Raw genomic sequence first — 20,980 nt, 5'->3', positions numbered from 1 at the left:
ACAGTTCGAGGTGGGGGGGGGGGAATTAGTGTGTGCCTAAAATATACTTGTACTGAGAGAGTATTCTTTCAAGTGTTAATTTCTGAACGTATTCCACAAGAAACTTCTATTCACAGGAAAATACCTCTGTACAATATGGAAAAGGTTATGGTTTCTCAGTTCACAGTATTTTTCTCTCAAAAGACTTGAAAAAACAGTTCTTCATAGGGTATAAAGGTACTCGGTTACCCTCTGTGAGAGCATCTCCATAAAGTATGCTCATAATTGTAATTTGTGTAATCACTAAAACACCATGTTAAATTTAAGTTACAGATATGCATAATTGCAATTATTATGAATATTTATTCAAAGTAGTTTACCTAAAGCAAAGCAGAGACATACTAAAAATTAGGTACAAAGTTGAATAACACAAATAAGCCATTAGTAATACAAGTATACATTTTCCGTAACACGTAATTTTCCACCTTAAAACAAATCTGAAATCGGATTTATTTCCTGTTGGTAACTTTTTGGCGATAAATCATCCGCAGTGGAATGATGTCCATCCTTCAGCCAAGAAATAACTAGCTCGTCTACTTTGAGCTTGTCTAGCGGTGGACCATTAACACTGATAAGCAACAAGTTATACAAAGTTCGAGCACTTAGTGTATTTCTAATATTAGTCATCTGTAAATTCATAAGGGGAAATTCCCGTTCGCACTCTGTCGTGGAAATTGATAATATTTCTACCCGATTTCTGCAACTTCTCATCGACAATTTACTTATTAGACTTAAGTCTGATAACGATTTTTCTTGGTTAGGTTTAAAATACTCAGCAAGAAGTATCATCTCTCTATCACCATACAACATCTTTTCCATATCGACCATGTCAGTTGGTAATGTCGACCCATGTAGAATAGAAACTTCATCTACCACGCCTTTGATAGGGAATCTTGTGAATAAATTATCAATTAAAGCCTGATAAACTGATGATTTCTTATTTGTTTATAAATTTAATTTTTGTAGTTACACATGAAGGTTTGATACCATTACCAAGTTCCCTCCCCCGTCTAGAAAGCGAAAGGGAACGAGGTTCCTGGAAAGTGTTCAGAGTTGAATGGGAATTTCCCTCCTTCTTCAACTTCAATTACCACACTGCTGTTTGTCATGTGCCAAATTACGATGAATTTCAATTAAATTATTTCCTTCTTGAATTATCAATACTTTTCAGTGGAAAAAAGGATGAAATTTCAAAGTTTCAAATCAAAGTAAGTAGACCAACGTAAAGGGAGAAAAAGTGTAAAATTTTCATTTAATCGTGCGTACAATCCAAACTTCAAATTTCCATGTAATTAAGCTTACAGTACAAATTTTATGCCTATTTTTATCACAACTTTATGGGTTGATTGTCCTGTGCTGTAAGCGCTCCAAATAATAAACATAAGCTTCAGCAATTATTACAGCAGAAAGCACTGGATATATGAAACCAAGCACTGTATTTTTTGTTTCTAATTTTTTTTCTTAAATAACATCGATCGTTTTCGATCATTTTTACAAACCAACTCACTACCAATTTTCCATATATAGAAAGTGCCCCCCTCCCCACATAAAGGAGAATTTTAAAAAATGCTAGGACACACACTGTTTATTTTCAATAAAGAGTTAATACACTGAATTTCATCTCCGTAAATTTAACGGCTTGAGAGATACTCATTTTTTTTCGCAAAAATTCGGATCCTCACTACCTCCTTAGGATATTATGCATTATAATAAAAGCAATATAACATCCCAATTTGGATTATTTATTTGTTTAGAGAAAGAAGAAGAAGAAAATTAATATATTGGATGTATCCAATATATTAAAGAATATACATAAAAAATACATAAACATATTAAATTATAAAATAACAATATACAAAATATTAATGAAATAAAATAAAAGAATAAGAAAAATAACTGCTACAGAAATTAACAAGTAAATTTTCTACTTATAAGTACTATTACTTCTCTAAAGGAAATCAGACTTCCTGATTCCCTTTATTGGTATAGTTTAACGTACCCGGTATTCAGAGATGACAGGACTTCGGACTTCCAGAAGTCATGTCTATCTCCCAGTGTCGGGTAACTTAATTCAATGCACTTATTTCAATATTGCGATTTTTTTTGTATTTTTTATGCAAAGAATAAAAAAGAAAATGGCTCACATAAGCAAATGCTTGTGTGTGAGCCTGATTCTCGTGTTTTATTTATTTTCTTATCATAACATATGAGGTTTATTCTTACTTTTAACTAACAATAGTTTTTTTAAACACTTTTTAATTCTTTTAACCATTGTAAAATTAACCTTTTATATGTTTTGAAATTACTTTCTTCTTTGATTCGGAGTGGGAGTTCATTATAGATCTTCGATGCTCTGTAATATGTTTGGTATTGAGTTATAGATTTAGTCGTTGCTCTAATTTCTAAATTATGTTTGCCACATTTCTGGTTATATACGCATGTTTTATTACTTCCCATTTGTTTCTGTTCTTTTTAACATATATTAATACCTTCTGCAAATATAATTTTGAAAGTGGTAATACTGAGAATTGTTCATAGATTTTATCTAGTCTACTTTCAAGTCCCTTTTTTAAACATATTCTTACAATATTATTTTGCTGAACAATCAGAGGTTTTAAATGAGTAGGGTAAGCAGCTCCCCAAATTAATATGCCATATGTAAGTATACTATTTACAAGAGCATAATATACAGTTCGTAATATTTTTATGCTTACAATGTTTCGTAATTGAACAAATTTATATAATAATTTTCTTAGTATCGTGGCGATATGTGTAATATGAGAAGACCATTTTAGATGCTTGTCAATAAATATACCTAAGTATTTTACTTTATTTTCACTAATAAGAGGACTACAGTTACATTTTTCAATATTTTGACAATGATGCAATTTAAGTGACATGTTTTCTGGCTGTCCTGTTAAAGTTGGTGAAAACGTTATGTACCTGGTTTTTTCAGCATTTAATACTAACTGATTATTATCAAGCCATTGTTTTACTTTCTTCATTTCTGCTTCAGTTTTTTTAAATACATCTGTCCATGTTTTACCAGTAAATATAAGTGAGGTGTCATCAGCAAATGATTGTATATGCCCGTCCATTTTTAAATTACACAAATCATTTATATAAATTAAAAATAATATTGGGCCTAATACAGTTCCTTGAGGGACTCCTTGTTTTACATATAAATAATTGCTTTGAAAATTACCTATTTGGACGGCCTGTTTTCTGTCTTTCAAATAACTGTTAAACCAAGATAGCGATATACCCCTTATTCCACATCTTTCTAGTTTATTTAAGAGAATTTTGTGTGATATTGTGTCGAATGCTTTAGCTAGGTCTAGAAAAACTGCAATTACTTTTTCAGCTTTATCAACATTTTTACAAACAATCTCTGTTAAATTGTATACTGCATCTGATGTATTTTTACCTTTTTGAAATCCATATTGATTTGAAGAAAAGAATTTATTTTGCTCAAGAAAATGAACTAATCTTCTCTTCATACATTTTTTTAACAGTTTAGCACAGTTACTGAGCATTGATATAGGTCTATAGTTATTAGGATCAGCCTTTGAGCCTTTCTTATATATAGGTTTTATTACAGCAGTCTTAAAATCATCAGGAAATACACCTGTTTCTAAGCTTAGGTTAAAGATATACTGCAAAGGTTTTAATATATTTGATTTCGTATGTTTCAATCCACTTGCTGATAATCCATCTATACCAGATGTTGTTTTTGGTGACAATTCATTTATGAAGCGTTCAATTTCCTGTTCAGTGATTGGAGTGAAGAATATAGAGTTTATTACTTTAGTTTGGGATTTCAAATTCAAATTTATTTTATCATCAATCTCTTTGTTAACTATTTTTTTGCCAACACTGGAAAAATGCTCATTAAAACTTTCAACTATTAACATTGGATCACGTTCAAACGTTACTAGACCATTTTTAGTGTTTAGTTCATTTATTTCTATATACTTTTTGTCATTTTTATCTATAATATCTGTTATTACCTTCCATAATTTACTAACATTGTTGTTACATAATGTAATTTGTTTTCTATAGTAGTCATTTTTAACTTCTTTTATTAATTGTGTAAGTTTATTTCTATACCTTCTGTAATATTCCTTAAATTCTAAATCGTTTTGGTTTCTTATTACTAAACGACTTAATCTATCTCTTTCTCTTACAGAGTTGACTAATCCTTTTGTTATCCATGGTTTTATTTTGCGATATTTACTACTTACTTTTTTATTTTTATTGTTAATACGTGAATTACTTATACAATTTTTCATTATTTGGATGAAATTCGAAGTTGCAGTATTAACACAATTACTGTGTATTACCAGATTCCAGTTACATTTTTTCAATTCTTCATTTAATAAAGTATAATCTATAATTGTTCTTTCATATGACATTTTTTCTCTCTTTTGCATTGTAATGGGAACATTTATACTAGTGAGAAAGTGGTCAGTTATACTTGTTTGCAACACAGCTGATGTGACATTCAGTGGACTTTGGTACTTTAAAAATATATGATCTATACACGTCTTACTATATTCTGTAACTCTAGTGTGTTTATTTATGCATGAAACATAACCATGACTATATAGTAAGTTTAAATACGTGTCTATATTTTCACAGTATTTGTTACTTAATATATCTAGATTGACATCACCTAAAAGGAAAGAGCAAGTTGGTGAATTTTTAAGCTCATCATTTAGTGATTGTAGAAATGCTTTCTCATCACCACTTGGAGTGCGATATATAGCTATTATGTTACAACCTTCTGCATTGTTTAAATGTAAGCGCATTCCAGTGGCGTCAGCAAGATTCAGTTCCGTTACCTTGTCAATGTCAACTTGCTCGTTTACAAATATCATGACTCCATCTGCACGTGTTAACGACCTATTTGTGTAATAACAGCGATATCTGTTTATGCTAATGTTACAAGTTGCTTCATTTTTCCATATTTCTGTTAAGACAATTATATCTACATTTATAGCAATATTTTGTAACAATACTAAAAATTCATCTAAATTTTTTCTAACACTTCTAATATTCAATTGAATAATCGTGATTCCTGTTTTATCACTAAATAATTCATTAAAAGAGTCTATATTATTACAGATGTTAGTGTCTATATTTTGGTTTAAGAAAATTTCATTAATTACCTGTTCCATCTTGAGTGAAGTTGACAGTCCTGTTGAGCCACTTAGTTTTGCATGTTTTGTAGATCTTTTAGCTTTTTGATATGTTTCACACGGGATGTTTCGTCTTTCCTTAGAAGCACTTTTCCATCACGCACCCAAACAAATCGGAAACCATTGTTCCTGGCGAATTGTTTTGTTTCGTATAGCACTTTTCGATTGTTTGGTGTTCATTGTTCATTAACAAAAACTCGATTGTTCGGGAACTCGGGTTTGACTTCTGACGCTAATAAACTCTTTTTTTCTCGAAACTTCTGAATCCAGTTGTCCCTAATTACCTTTGAAGAAAGTTTAGCTATAATTATTTTGGGCTTGTCTCTTCTTGATGTGGGCAGTCTATAGGATTTTTGTATATCTTCACTTTTTGTTATTATTCCAGCTGCCTTCGCTACCTTCATTACCATTTCATTGGTTTGTTCTTCTTTTGTCTCAGGAATTCCAACTATTTCAATAGTTTCATCTAACTGTTTTTGTTCTAGTTCACTTACTTTGTCCTCTAGTGTTCCAATTGCTTCTTTCAGTTTTTTGTTTTCTGTTTCCAAAGTTTCCGACTTTTTCGTTAGATCACTAACTGATTTCTTTAGATCACAAATTTCCTTAGTAAAGTCATCAAATTTGTCCGACAGAAAGTTTATGGTTTTCTCCAGATCACGAATATTATCTTTCATTTGCATAATTTTTGGCATATTTGCATGAATTTCACTCACTTGTTGCACTAGCTTTTTCAAGTCAGTATCTTGGTTTAGCGTACACTCCGCACTATTGCCCGATTTGCACACATCGCACTTCCACTGTTCTTTTCTTGCTCCCAGTTTTCGAATATTTTCTGCATTTTTCAAGAATGTACATTTGGCGTGAAAATAATTATCACAACCACCGGTACACGAAATAATTTCTTTCAGATTGACGGCTGAAATTTCTTTCTTGCAACTACCACACAAGTCAGACATATTTGCAATGAAAGCACATCTGCAGGAGCGGTTGTACTACACGTCTTGCTGACACGAGAATGACACGAGGATTAAGGCCTAACTATATACCAAAAGTAATTTCATTTGACTTTGCAATTTGACCGTGATGATCAGGCACACATAGTTACATTCAATTTTTTTATATAATAATTTATATATTACAGTGATTCAAAAATGTATTTTTTCCCGTAGTTAGCTCTAAAAACTCACAGGTCTCGAAAGCCAAGTAGTAGTGTAAGTCCTATTGCTATTATTACAATTAAAAATATCAATATCCAAAAGTGCCTGAAGTTCTTTTTTCACTTGGTTAGATATACTCACCTCACGTAAGTAGACAGAAGCAAATGGAAAAGAGAGGGAAATGAAGGTCTTGAAAGTAAAACGGTGACAAATTTACCAGTCCTCAGAAGATACTGTCTACAATGCAGTGAGCAGAGAGGGTCGGTAGATCATACTGAGTCGGTGGGTCGCAGTGGGTCATTGTGGGTGGTGGTTCGCAGTGGGTCATTGTGGGTGGTGGGTCACAGTTGTCACGGTGGGTGGTGGGTCGCAGTGGGTGATGGTGGGTGGTGGTTCGCAGTGGGTCTTTGTGGGTGGTGGTTCGCAGTGGGTCATTGTGGGTGGTGGGTCACAGTTGTCACGGTGGGTGGTGGGTCGCAGTGGGTGATGGTGGGTGGTGGGTCACGGTGGGTGGTGGGTCATGGTGAGTGGTGGGTTGCAGTGGGTCACGGTGGGTGGTGGGTCACAGTGGGTCACATGCTGTTGACCCACGACCCACTGACCCACCCAGAAAACTTGACCCACTGACCCACTCCATCTCTGGTAGGGTGTTGTAGGTGCAAGAGAGAACTAACCCCCTTACCATATAGACGTGGCAATGATCATGGAGCTAGAAAGACGGAATAAAGGCCATTTTCAAACTTCTGCACAACTGAACACAAACAAAAGTAGACCTAATTGCAGAACCATGTATAGTATTTGAGATCTAGTATGAAACATATCAAAACATTAAAATTTTTCCGGGTTATAACCACTGTCATGCACTTGCTTTCTTCGCGTTTTTACCATGTCCTCACTTTTCTCTCCATGTAATATAAGTCATGATTTGGTTTATTCAGATACAGAACTACTTTGTGGCCTAAGCAACAATTTTTAGCACTTTGACCTTCTGAGATATTATGCCCCAAACATGGCATCGAAATCACAAACTTCAACTTTCGGACCCCCATAAATCTACTGTGCCAGTAGTATCATAGGTGTGGATATTTCTGCAGACTCTTTACATGCAATAGTATTCAGCACAAAACTTATGAACCTCCCACTTTATGCCATTCCAAATTACAGCCCCTTTAAAAGTGTAATTTTCTGTATTTTTCTAGTGATTTCATGTTTTGGTTTGCAACCCTGCATATTTATTTAGAAGCAAGATTATATATTCTCCGTGTAACTCAGTCTCTACTCTAAACATTGTTTTTTTGGGGGGGGAGGAGTTGTTCGTCTGATACGTACTTCATGAGCAACTGTAGTTTTCGTAAACGCTTGCAAATGCAAAAGATGGCACTCCACCGACAACAAAGATGGCCGCCATTCAGGAACACTTGTACATACGACAACGTGAATAGTGTTATTGACCTTCTCATACACAAGGTTCATCACACTCCAATTTATATAATTTTCGGAGATGGTCGAGCAACCATTTTCGCCATCTTTGGACCACTTCAGATGGATTGACCCAGACAGAGGCCATTCTATAAATCTCCCTAGCCTCACTATGATCAAATTCCGAGTACAATTGCATGGTGTAATACTGGTTTCAACTTTAGCCTAATAAATGCTGAAATTGTGCACCATTTACTTCCTGACAATAATATGAACGATCTTCAACTTCCTGACGTGCGTGCTGAAAAGTATGTGGTGGTATCTCCCAACAATCTGTAGTTATTCGGGTACTTAATTCCAGTAACGAAATTGGTTGTGTTCTGTAGACTACAGTTTTAAGGTGTCCCCATAAGAAAAAGTCATTTAGAGACAAATCTGGGAATCGAGCCGGCCACTCAATTGCTCCTCGCCTACCAATCCATCTGCTTGGGAATTTATGAACCAGATACTGACGCACAGTGCGATCATAATGTGCAGGACAATCATCCTGTTGAAATATAATTCTTTCTGTATCAAATTTTGGCTCGCTTTCTTCAGGCGTAGCAGTTTCAATACCCATTGTAATGAGAGGGTCTACTAGATTTACTAGCAGATCTAAATATCGTTCCCTGGTTAAAGTGCCATCAATGAACAGAGGCCCTATGATATGGTTTCCTAAAATTCCCGCCCAAACATTTACCTTTTGTGGTTCTTGAGTATGTCCTTCTCTGAAGATATGGGGATTTGCATCGCTCCAGTAACGCACATTTTGGGTGTTAACACGTCCATTAAAAAAGAATGTGCTTTCGTCGCTGAAACAAATGTTGTGTACAAACTGATTATTTGCAGCGATTCGTGCAGTCATTACTTCACAAAAATGAAGACGATGATCAAAGTCATTCTCACTGAGCTCGTGAGTAATGTGCATTTTATATGGATGAAACAAATGTTTTCTCAGGATTTTGCCGATTGTTGATTTGGCAATGCCCAAGGAGGTACTCATTTCACTCAGGGATTGCTGGGGTGTTATAATAGCGTTCCCAAGAACTTCCAGCACTGTGCCCTCATCCACTTCAGGTCGACCAGAGCGTGGCCGATCTTTTGCACTTTGTGTTTCGCGAAATTTCTGTACTAAATCGGATACCTACTTGTGATCGATTGGTCGGTCAGGAAATAATTCATTGACCCTTTTAGAGGTTGCTCTGCAGTTTCGGCCATATTCCCCATAAAGGGAAATTATCTCCACTTTTTGAGTGAAATGAGTGCTTCCGCTGAGCGTACCATAGTATGGCCGGTAAGTGCAAAAACAAAGCGCGAAATGACATAAGAAATGAAAGTGTAAATGATTCGATTTTGTTGCTTTAAACTAAGGCGTTCTGAAACAACACTAAAAAAAATTGGAAGTTGAATATCCACACGAAAAGACATAATAATAATACGCCAACATGAGTACACAAATGCATAATTTCGTAACCATAGCCCGCTAAAATTTGATCGGAGCGATGAAATAGAAAGTCATACGTAACACAAAAACCAAACGTCCGAACACGGTCAGGTAAATAAAAATCATAGTTAGTAATCGTTTTGAACTTAGATTCCGTTAGTACATCAGTGTATATGGAAAAAGGGCGACGGTAAGGTTAGCCTACAAGCATAGAAGGTAATTCATAACGTGTTCTAGAAACGCATAATGATACATCAGGAGCTGAACATTGGTAGAAATTCCATATCCACGAATGCAGTAATGAAATCTAGGCACAAAATAATCATTATTGTTCTTTCACTCTACCTTAATCCGACATTCCGTTCTCAAGGTATGTGATCTTCCCTTGCATGGTTATGACCAATTTTCGGCGATTTAGATTACGAAATGGCGTACTTGTGCATCTATGTTGATTTACATTCTATTTTCGTTTCTGTGTAAGGAATCATTTCCCAAAGATGTTTGATTTGTATGTATTTAGGTATAAACAGGGTGTTTTGAAACAACACCAAAGTCTTCTGAATCTTTCATATCGCTATATGATTAACCTATGTGTCTTTGGTGCGAACGGTCTATAGTTTCGACTTCCAGTGAGAGCTCATGTGGTTGGGACTCTACGTCAAGCTATAGGTTTACGTCTCACACAACCTTGCTCCTGAAAAGGGTGTTAAATTCTAATCCATCTTCATCACTGAAATCTTCTCTCATCAATTTCTTTGTCACCTGTTTCCACCCTAGGTTAGTTGCAGTTTCTATACATGCTTACAACATTTTGTTTCCTGAAAATGTAGGGAAATATTATAGATGTACACAATGCGATAATACTTTGCTTCTACTACATTGATATATGATTACACAATGTAAACAAATAATTATTTACTTACCTTCATCGACGAACTCCTCATTTGCAAGGATGACAGCTAAATTCATTTCACATTCTTCATGGCTTGCAAAGTTAAATGGATCGTCCCCTGAGCAGATAGGCACCTCTGCACACTTACAATGGTGCCCTACGATGTTGCAACCGAATATCTGCACGGGATCGGAACACTCAACGTCATTTCCCGGGATACCTGAAATGAGAATGCAGATTACATTAATTTTATCTTTTTTAAAAAATGTTATAATTAAATGGGTTAAAAACCGAATTCAATTCTACAAGAAAGGATCAGAAACTAATGTTATGAGGTTGATATTTCTGGAGTTTCATCTGTTATAGAGGAATGAGGAGTGTGCGATAATTTTAATACATGGAGTTAGCAACTGTGCAAAGTTTCAGCCACGTATAACGCTAGTTGTAGATAAACACAAATGGCGACTTGTTTGGAAAACTAGTCTCGCGAAGAAGTCCGCTCAGTTTTCAATTTGTGTGCGCGAAATATGTAACCAGGGCTGAAATTCATCGGCAGCTGGTAGGGGTTTACGGAGAGACGGTAACGTCTCGTCGGAATGTCGCAGGACGGTGTCGAAAGTTTGCGGCTTGTAGAAAAAACGTTACCGGCGAGAGGCGCAGTAGCTGATTCAGCATGCTGGTTCAGGACAACAAGGGAATCACGTTAGGACATCTGATGGCAGAATTGGGAATGTCGTTCGGAAGCGTTCGTCACATCTGCTATTCTGCACGATGTTCTGCAGTACTGGAAAGTGACAACATGGGTGATCACGCAAAGGGATTTTTACCGGGAGGGAATCTTCAAACTCATTCCACTATGCGACAAGTGTCTCAACCGATATGGTGACTATGTCGAAAAATAACCTAAGGTATGTATTATGTGCTGGCTGTATTGGTTGTATGAAATAATTGATTCACGTTTCACTGCAGGCTTTGTAACCTTACTTTTTGATCACTTCTTGTATTAAAACCGTTAATATTCTTGCTCAGACATGAAAAAAAGTTATTCATGTGTTAGTTCTGATTTTAATATGTGAAAGCTGGAAATTGCTTTAAGAAAATTCTCATCACCTTCTTGAACTGTGTGTTCACTACATCAGATCTCACCAAGGGCGCCCATCAGAGGGGGTAAGGTGGGGCGCTCGCCCCCCTAGAGGAATTGTACTTCAGAATATCGAAAACCCAACAGAATTTTTACATTAATTACAGCAAAATTTGAACCTATATTTGAAACGTCTCTTATACTTGCCCCCCCCCTTGGAAACCACAACATGGACGCCCTTGGATCTCACTATCATTTTAAATCAGTTTGATTTACCAAAACTCCTCTATATATTTACTATGTCCGTGTATCGTCTGTCCGGTAGAGAAAAAAAATCTCAAATCTCAAGAACTCTTAAACGGATCACCATCAATTTCGGCTACAATAGAGAGAGTCAAAAGTTATGAAAACAAATGGTTGCTGAGGGTAATATTCAAACCGGAAGTGGTAACAAATTAGTCACTTCCGGTTTGAGCATTGATTACTGCAGAAGAAAAACGGTCATAGACAGTGATAAATTATTTTCTGCAGTCGATTAAGCGTCCCAAGAATAGACGTCATCTCCATCTTAACTCTCTACTAACACCGGAAATTATAGAAATTCACTACAACTTCTGGTTTCAATACTGATCTACATTGATCAAAAACGATAACGAGAAATGCAGTATTTTAAAAATCGATTTAGTATTCTGAGAACAGATACCATTTTCTCTCCTAATTCTCTAGTTTATTGCATTACGTTTTGCTATTTACGAATGTAATTATAAAATTTAAAGTGACTATGTTTGTGACCCCTAATATCTTCAACCACCCAACCGATCTCGATCAAATTTTCAACATACCCTATAGATGAAGTTCGGGACCTGAGACAGTTTTGTCTTACCACTTTGACGCTGCAACTTAGGGGAGCGGGAGAGGAGAGACATTTAAAAATGATCGAAAAAGACCAATATTACTGTCGAATCTATAGTTTTCAGGGCAGCTGAGAAGAACAGTAACACTTCCGATCCTGTTTAAATCCAAATTGAACTCCGCAACTGGAGGAAGGATATATATATATATATATATATATATATATATATATATATATATATATATATATATATATATATATATATATATATATATGTGTGTGTGTGTGTGTGTGTGTGTGTGATCGGAAATGACTATTATCCGTGTCGAATTCATAGTTTCCGGGGTCGTTGCGATGAACAGTGACACTTCCGATGATGTGCCCTGCAACATGGAGGAGGGGAGGGATATTATATATATATATATATATATATATATATATATATATATATATATATATATATATAATCGAAAATGACCGATATTTCTGCCAAATTCATACTTTCTGGGTTCGCTGTGATTAACAGTGATACTTCCAATCAGGGGCGGATTGAGGCTTTTGGGGACCCTGGAGCCGACTATTTCAAGGGAGGCTCCTATGATACGAATAATTCCAGCGCATACATTTTCCTAATTAGGAAATAAGGGTCATGTTGTAAAATCCTCCATTACTACACGAAATAATATGATCTTAATGCCATTATTGAGTGGAACTAAGATTGCTGTTGCTACTTAATTACTGATATCTGCGAAGCAGAATATAAAGAGGATTCAGTTTCACCTAAGGCAAAGATAATGAATATCGACACACAAATAAAAGGAATTACTTAGAATACTATTTTGATAAACAAGGTAGCAACTGTACGTTTCAAAATTAATGGGACAACATTTCATCATGCTTTTCGCGTGTTCAGTAATTTTTCCCAAGACATGTTGTTAGGGAATGAGTTTTTAGTATCTCAGAGAGCCCAAATTGTTTTGAATAGGGACGTTTTATTGTTAAGGAGATTTGGAAAACCTCCTAGATTTGCTCTAAGTAATGACAGAGAAATTTCAAATGAATTGTCACCACAAGCTAATAATTTGGTTTGTAATAGAGGCCCAAAATAGTTCACTCCCTCACAAAATAAGTATCGTGAGGACGTTGGTGGAAGAAGACTTAATTCTAGCGATACCGCGAACGGGGAAAAATAGCATGGGTCTGAGGCCTATAATATAATAAGTTGATTGGTATATTTTAGGATTAAAGAGAGGGATTTTTAAGGGGGGGGGGGGCTGAGCATGAGCTCCATTGGCTCCGCCTTTAATCCGCTCCTCCTTTCAATGCCGTTTAAATCTAAATTCAATCACGCAACATGAGAGAGGAGGACGGAAGAGAAATATAAAATTCATTGAAAATTATCGATATCAGAGAGCGCTAGTAATAGTAAAAAGTGATTGACTAAAGGAACATGGAACATATTACTATTTTTTCTTAATTAAACACAGCGAAGCAGGTAATTGATGCTAGTGCTTTATAAAATAGCATGTTTTGAAGAGTTGCTCCTCTGTATATTGAATAAGTCGTAGTCCCATGTTATGACACCATATTTCAAGATCTGACAGTGAGTGTCAATTTCGGCTACCGGTACACTTGCTATAAAAACTTAAGTGTCGAAGGATAATATTCTTATCCACATACCGAATATCTTTCTAATAAGATTTTAAAATTACATGTGATACCAGGTTCGATTACTGGTGGGAGAGCATTAAAAATTAAACATGACACTATAGGCCAATGTTTTATATTGTATTAGTGCGGAAACAGAATGCTAAACTAAAACAAGTACATTGTTTTTAATGATATCACTACAACATTTTGAAACTCCACATCCAGATTATTGTCTACAAACCGAGAAGTTTCCACGCGCTATGACTTTCAGACAACCTGTTTGCTTGTATAAGAATTGCACTCTTCAATGTCGTGCAACCACACATGAAACATATTAGGGAACGTAAGCTCAATAACGTGAAGTATAGAATACCATTTTGCACTATAAGACTATCATATGTTTAAGCATTTGACACTTTCTGATAGACAAAAAGCCGAAAGTACCTTGCAGTTCTTCACTGCCTCTCGGGAGTCACGTTGCTTCCGGTAGTGGGAATAATAATCTAGGGAATGGTTGAATGTCCTCAAAGAAAGAAAAGTATTTTAACTGAAGAAAATGTGGTTTTCTTATCACAAAACATCAATAGTAGATACATTATTAAAGAATCACTTATTTCTGACCTATTTGCAGGGGAGTCATTTCAGAATTCGCTTCAGGGGGCAAGAGCACCACCGACATAAGACTTCCACGTTTTGTACTAGTATATCAGTAGACAATCGATTAAAGTATACGCCTGTATGTATTCCTCAAACTCTAGCAGGGTAATTGCCCCCTCCTTCCCCCTCTCCTAAATGACGTCTCTGCCTATTTGATATTTAGCTTTGGTGCAGTTCGGACGTTCAGCTGTGCGACTCGCAGTCAGCTACAATTCTGACTCTTCTTCAGTCATAGTTCTTTAATTACCTCTTAACTCAGTAAGTTCAATGTTGAATTGACACCAACATTTCTGGATAAGATTCACATCATAACACACAAACCTAGAAGGGAACTGATTCACAACAAGTTAACAAATGTCGCTTTTGGTTTGCTGAAAAAGCAGAGACGGAGATATTTAAGCACTTCTATCGACATGTTCGATTGTCCTATACACACAGAGACAGAAAGGAAAAGACATAGACGAAAGTAGTCACGAATTTTTATCGTAGCTAATCCTTATAAATAGCTAATTTCTTGCTTTGCCAGATTATAAATTCTTCCTTTTTTCAATTATCTTACTCTTCCAAAGCGGTACAAAAAAGAAAAAAAGAAGGGATAAGAAGAAAGACATTATTTGATCAATATTTGATTGGAATAAGTAGTATACTTGTTCTATTGCTTGTAGTTTAGGAAAGGAATAAAATGGGAAGGGTTCGCCATACACTAAGAAAAAAAAAGAGAAGAACCGAGTAAGGAAGTGTATTAAAGAGTTTTTTTTAAATGTAAGAAAAAAAGAGAGGAGGGAAATTGCCGAAAAGAAATGGGTAATCTGTGAAAACAGAAGAATACGAGAAATGAAACAGAAAGGACATAGGAAGGGGAAAGAGGAAGGGGGAAAAAAGAAACGATTTAGCGGTTGCGGGGAAGATTGCACACACTTTTAGGGGGCTTTTGTAATCCACTTTTCCTCAAGACAAGTTTCTCAATTCAATTCGCTTTGGTGCATTTCCACTACTATGAACCATTCTACTGCCCTCGTTACGTTTTTTTTCTTTACGGGGGAGGGTCGGAGAAATGTAGGAGAACGATGGAGAAGGAAAATTTGATTTTTTAAAAAAAAAAAAAGTCTTTGTAGTCCTCTTCTGTTTTTGGATAGAGTTTTCACTACTTCTGAATTTCTCTCTATTTCTCTTTTTCTTGCTTTTTTTTACTTTGTTTCTGTCTTTCTTCTTTTTTTGCTTTGTATGCTGATTTCACAAAAGACACAAGACAAAAAAAAAGAAACAATCAAAAAAACTTACTACATTAGAACCACCACTACTACTTCTACTAGTAGTAGTGGTATTACTACTGTAACCACACATACATGGTCACAATGATGATGATGATGATGATAGTTCTGGTTTGAATTTCTAGAAGAAAGAAAGAAAGTTGGCAGCCAATTACTTTCACTGTATTTCACCCGTTCTGTCTGTATCTTTCCTTACCAACTAAAGGATTACCACAGAAAAAAAAAACTTCAAACAAATCCAGTTTGAGCAAACCCCAAACCACCTAACTTTCTTTCCTATTTCTTTTGTCTTTCTCTCTCTTTTTGCAAATAAGAAATGACAGAAAGTTTAAGGATGGTTTGGAATATGTAAAATGGAAAAGGAAACATACATATATAATTTCAAAGGGAACACACACACACACACACACACACACACAGCCAAACTAACTTGCATGATGAAATTGATGGATACCTTGTTACTTTGGGCAAATTTACAACGTTCTTCAACATCAATAAAGTTACTTACAAAAAAATTAAAACAATATAAAAAATAAATACATAAGTTATGTTTGCTAAATTACTTTAGGTTCTTTTTCTGTTTGGCAATTTTTCTGGTCTTTTTTCTTTTTCTTTTTTTTTGTGTGAGTTAGAGGGTCTTTATTCTATTTATGACAGACATGCTCCTTTTATCCAACATTTTGTGCTTTATCGACTTCATTATTTTTCCCCCTTTCCCTCTTTTTTTTAAAAAAAAATATTTTCCGAAATTCAATTTGAATTCTTTCTTTCGTTTTTCCTTTGTTTCTGTTTAAATTGAACAATTCCTTTTCTCTTTTGCTTAATGCATCATTATTTCTTACCATACATTTCTTTCTCTCGTATATATATATATATATATATATATATATATATATATATATATATATATATATAGAGAGAGAGAGAGAGAGAGAGAGAGAGAGAGAGAGAGAGAGAGAGAGAGAAGTGGAAATACATTTAAGGAGAGTCAGCAGGAACTCACTGATCTGATCAAAGGATGCTAAACAAGAAGAAATGAATGGCGCATGTGAGACATACTGAATATGTTAAAACATATGTTTTAAAACATATAGTATGGTATTCAACTTGAGAGCGTGTGTAATCACTCAAAGCAACCACAAGTAGCTATTTCGGTAAGTAGTAAGTAACCAGTCATACACATAAGTATGAATGTCTGTCTGCGATATGATATTCCATACCAATGATATTAGTTTAACATCTTACGATTTTCTCCTAGGCAAAGAGAGACGGTGATGAGGAGATGGATGATGATGGTGAAATGGAGAATGTACGAAGAAATTGGGGAACCTCGAGGAAACCTATGCACACGACGTTTGTTCACCACAAGATCCACTTAGTGTGCAAGCTTGGATTGAACACTACGCACCAGAAGTGAGCGCTCTACCATTAAGCCACCGCGACCCTTCCACACTAATTGAAGTAAAAGCACTTTAAGGTTGAAAACTTAGTCTTTTGTCTCTTCTGTGGGTACCGTGAAGCTTTCGGAGCTGTACTATAGTTGGAAGGACACATTGATTCTTCCTATACGCGACTATGTCTCGTCTCGAAAACTGTATATATTTTTATTGGAAGTGCTCTGTGTCGTCTCGAATTTCTTAACGAAAATTCTGTCTCGTCTCTTCCTAATCAGAACCGTAGCCGAAAAGTTCATTTCAGAGAGGATTTGATAGGGTTTTGCGATATCCGGATTAAGATGTCGATAATGGATATCGACAAAATATCGAAACTTGTTTGAAATATCAAAATGTCAAATTATAAACATCAAAATATTGAAAATATACAAATAACAAAAACATCAAATATATCGATATTTGATCAAAAATGTCGATATCGATATTTGGTATTTGAAAATATCAATCGTTTGATCGAAATATCGCACAGTCCTTGGCTTCAATTCTTGCTACCTTAACTAATGTTCTGTAGGTAGTATATTTTCGCGGTAGACTGGACCCCATGAACCAATTCCCTGGCTACATCCTTGTTCATGATTTACCACATCGGTGTAACCAGGGTGTGAAATCATAACAATTGAAGTGGGGAATGACTGACTGGAGAATAAAAACCAAAAATGGAATTATACCCACCAGATCACCCATTAATTAGATATGAAATACAGGTTAATTATGTAAGAAAATTACTGTAATTATTTTACAAACTTCTGACATTATATCACTTTATTCCCCCCAACAGGTTTCTAGTGAAAGAAATATTCTTCCAAAAATATGTAGTAGGGCAATTCCCCTCATCCTCCAGTATTTCGCACTCTGGGTATAACTAGAGAGAGCAAGATTCACAGTTTTAATAAAACAGGCGAAAGTTGCGTTGATAGTGTTTATTGCCGTGACGACTATTGGTTCCTTTAATATACAAAGTATGATCCAGTAGTTGTCAGATGTGGCAAACTCTAGTACAAGTGCGTAAAATGCAATTCAGTAGTCGCCACACCCATTAACTCATAAAATTGTATAACGACTCTATAGAAAAGGCGTCGTCAACCTGGTTCGTCTTGTAAAATATATGTTACGAAGCGATAATTACCTTTCTTTATGCAAAAATCAACTCAGATATTCAAAGATTATTAGTCTCACCTTTATTGCTTGATATGTCTTAAATATTCTTTTTAAGACCGTAAAATACATAAATTCACTTGACTAGGTCAACACATAACATGTACATAGTCACAACTATCCCATAATAATCTCTTACATATATTAAAAACATTCTTCTTTTCTGTTAATTTAAAATGAACATTCTACTAAGTATATTACATATTTATGAGCACTTTTTGCCCACGGTACAGGTAAATATTATACAAACTAAAGTATTATACAAACTAAAGTATTTCGTTATAGAAAATGTCGCCCGACAAAGGGACTGAATATAAAAGTCATGAGTAGGCTTGGCTTTTATATTCAAGAACCACTGGTCTGATTAGATTAATGTTCGTACATTACAGATGTTCTTTATATTTTGATCACACCTCGTATATATCTTCATTACTTTTTGGTTAACCCTCATATATATATAAAATATTAGTTATTATTCACATAAATACATTCACAATAAATCTTTGATTTCATTAATATTTCTCTTTTATTACATTATTATTTATTCTTTATCATTAAAAACATCGTCGCTTAGAAATATAATTAACGAGGGTGAAACACAAATTATGAAGATTAATAGTTTCGATCATCATTACAAAACGATGATGTGACAAATAATATTTGTTCTTTTCGGGCGCATTGTATAACAAATAAGTTAGATGTTGCAATTGTAATGTATACATAGTAGCACTAAGATGTCCAAAATAAAGAAGAATTTCACTCAAGGTAGTCATTGAATAATTGATTTTATAGAATGGATCTTATTCTTAACATAATCTTTGATAATTAAACACAAATCAATCTGATATAGATAATCTTTGCCTTGAACTAATTATAAATTGAATTATGATTCTTCACATTAATAAGAAAGAATAAAAATTAAACATAACCTACGTTTGAATAATCAAATGGAAGTAAATAAATTTATTTTACAGAAACAAAAGACACCTTTTTGTTATTAAATAAACACATTTTTCATTATTATTGTTATTTTTCATTCTTATTTATTTGATCAAGAATGTTGGGTGCTACTAACTCTTTAACTAGATGCATTTCAAATATTTATAACCATCGTTTTCATTATTAATATTAACACAAACTTTAAAACGAAAATTCACAAGAATCTATAACCAACATGGGTTTAACCTAATTTCGTTAACGGTAATCATGTTACATTCGCACTGGCATATGAATCTAATAAAGTGCATTGTACCGCACAATCGTGGTTAGGTTCTACATTAGGTTGTACATGTCTTTCATCGTGATTTGAATTTGGATACGAAGTACCATCTCGTGAACAATGATTATGTCTATACATAGGATTGGTAGCATCTCTAGGATTTCGACATGTATTTCTATTATTTTTGTGTCTACTTCGGTTGGTTAGGTTAGGCGGATTCCCTACATAACCTTGTCTATTTTGTTCATTTTGATTGCTAGAGTATACTCGTCTTAGGTTCGGTTCAGTATTATTCATACTTCGGATATCCAAATTCCGAACAGGGACCGAATGATCTGTATTATTCTTATTTTTACCCATTCCTGATTGTGTTAGATTCATAGCATGGTATTGAGTTTCGTAGCATTGTACAAGCATTAATAAATGACTGAAACTCATACACTGTGTGGAAAATAAGATCTGCTGTAATTTAAATGGAAGCAAATTGCGAATCGATGCAATTATTCTTGATTCCGATTGCAAGGGATTAACAACCTTTAATTCATTATAGACATTTACAACAAACTCTACAATAGATTTGTGCAATCGAGGATTGAAATGTTGATTTCTAAGAGTGGCATCTCTGTTTGCCAGCAAAAAGTCATTTTCGTAATTCGCGATCAATGCCGCTTTAAATTCCTCATATGTACTAATGTGATCACGTATTGCCTTAAACCATAAGGAACAAGGTGGGAGTAATACATGGGGTATTAATTTCATGTATTGTGATCGGTCGATAGACATTATATTGCATTCATCTTGGAACTTCTCTAAGAAAGAACTAGCATTTTCATTGCACTTACCACTAAATTTACTCATGGCTTTGATTTCGCTCATCTTGACACTTAACTTTACCTTTCTTTTCTCACTCCTTGTTCTTGTGGTGTGATTGTTCCGGTCCGTAGCGTACTGTGTCATGATACCATTTATATTTCGTTCATCAGTGATCTTCGGACAATTTTCCTCTAATATAATATCCTCCTCAGATTCCGGCGAAGGCGTATTTATATCCGGTGATTGGGGAAACTCGAAGCGATCACTGCCCAGATTATTGCGATAAATGTTATCTCTAGCCTGTAACGTTTTAATTTCTTCCTGCATAGTAGCCAACTGGATCTTTTGATGTTTAACGGAAGATTCTATTAACGTTAAATCCTTTTTTACAGCACAGATTTCATGATTTTGATGATCGTGCTTTTCTTGACACTCATCGGCTATCCTTTTTAACTTCTCTTCAAACTGCGAGGATATGTCGTTCATCACCTGGACGATTGTTTGTTTCGTATCGTCTGATTTCAGTTCTATCCGTTCTATTCGTTTACTTAATTCTTCATACTGCTTGCTAGCTTCGTTGAATTTCAATTCTATCTTCTGTTCCATGGCCTGGTTAGCTTCATAGAACTTTTGTTC

At 34.9% G+C, this 20,980-nt stretch overlaps 1 protein-coding gene across 6 annotated transcripts in view; it reads right to left on the bottom strand.

The window, feature by feature from the left end:
• The window catches only part of LOC145660494 (single insulin-like growth factor-binding domain protein-2), a 1,012,667-nt gene that overhangs the window by 316,244 nt on the left and 675,443 nt on the right, over nt 1–20,980 (bottom strand). For 4 of the 6 annotated variants that reach the window (XM_081725613.1, XM_081725615.1, XM_081725614.1 and 1 more), the window contains exon 3: nt 10,223–10,411. In XM_081725613.1, coding sequence (XP_081581739.1) covers nt 10,223–10,411 — 189 coding nt within the window. Of the gene's footprint in view, nt 1–10,222; nt 10,412–20,980 lie in introns of those variants that run through there. The other 2 variants (XM_081725611.1, XM_081725610.1) reach the window with 2 other exon arrangements.

Source organism: Thermobia domestica, chromosome 9 (genome assembly GCF_964235325.1).
Source record: "Thermobia domestica chromosome 9, izTheDome1.hap1.1, whole genome shotgun sequence".
In the NCBI taxonomy this organism is placed as follows: domain Eukaryota; kingdom Metazoa; phylum Arthropoda; class Insecta; order Zygentoma; family Lepismatidae; genus Thermobia; species Thermobia domestica.
This window is presented reverse-complemented; position numbering and strand designations above follow the sequence as displayed.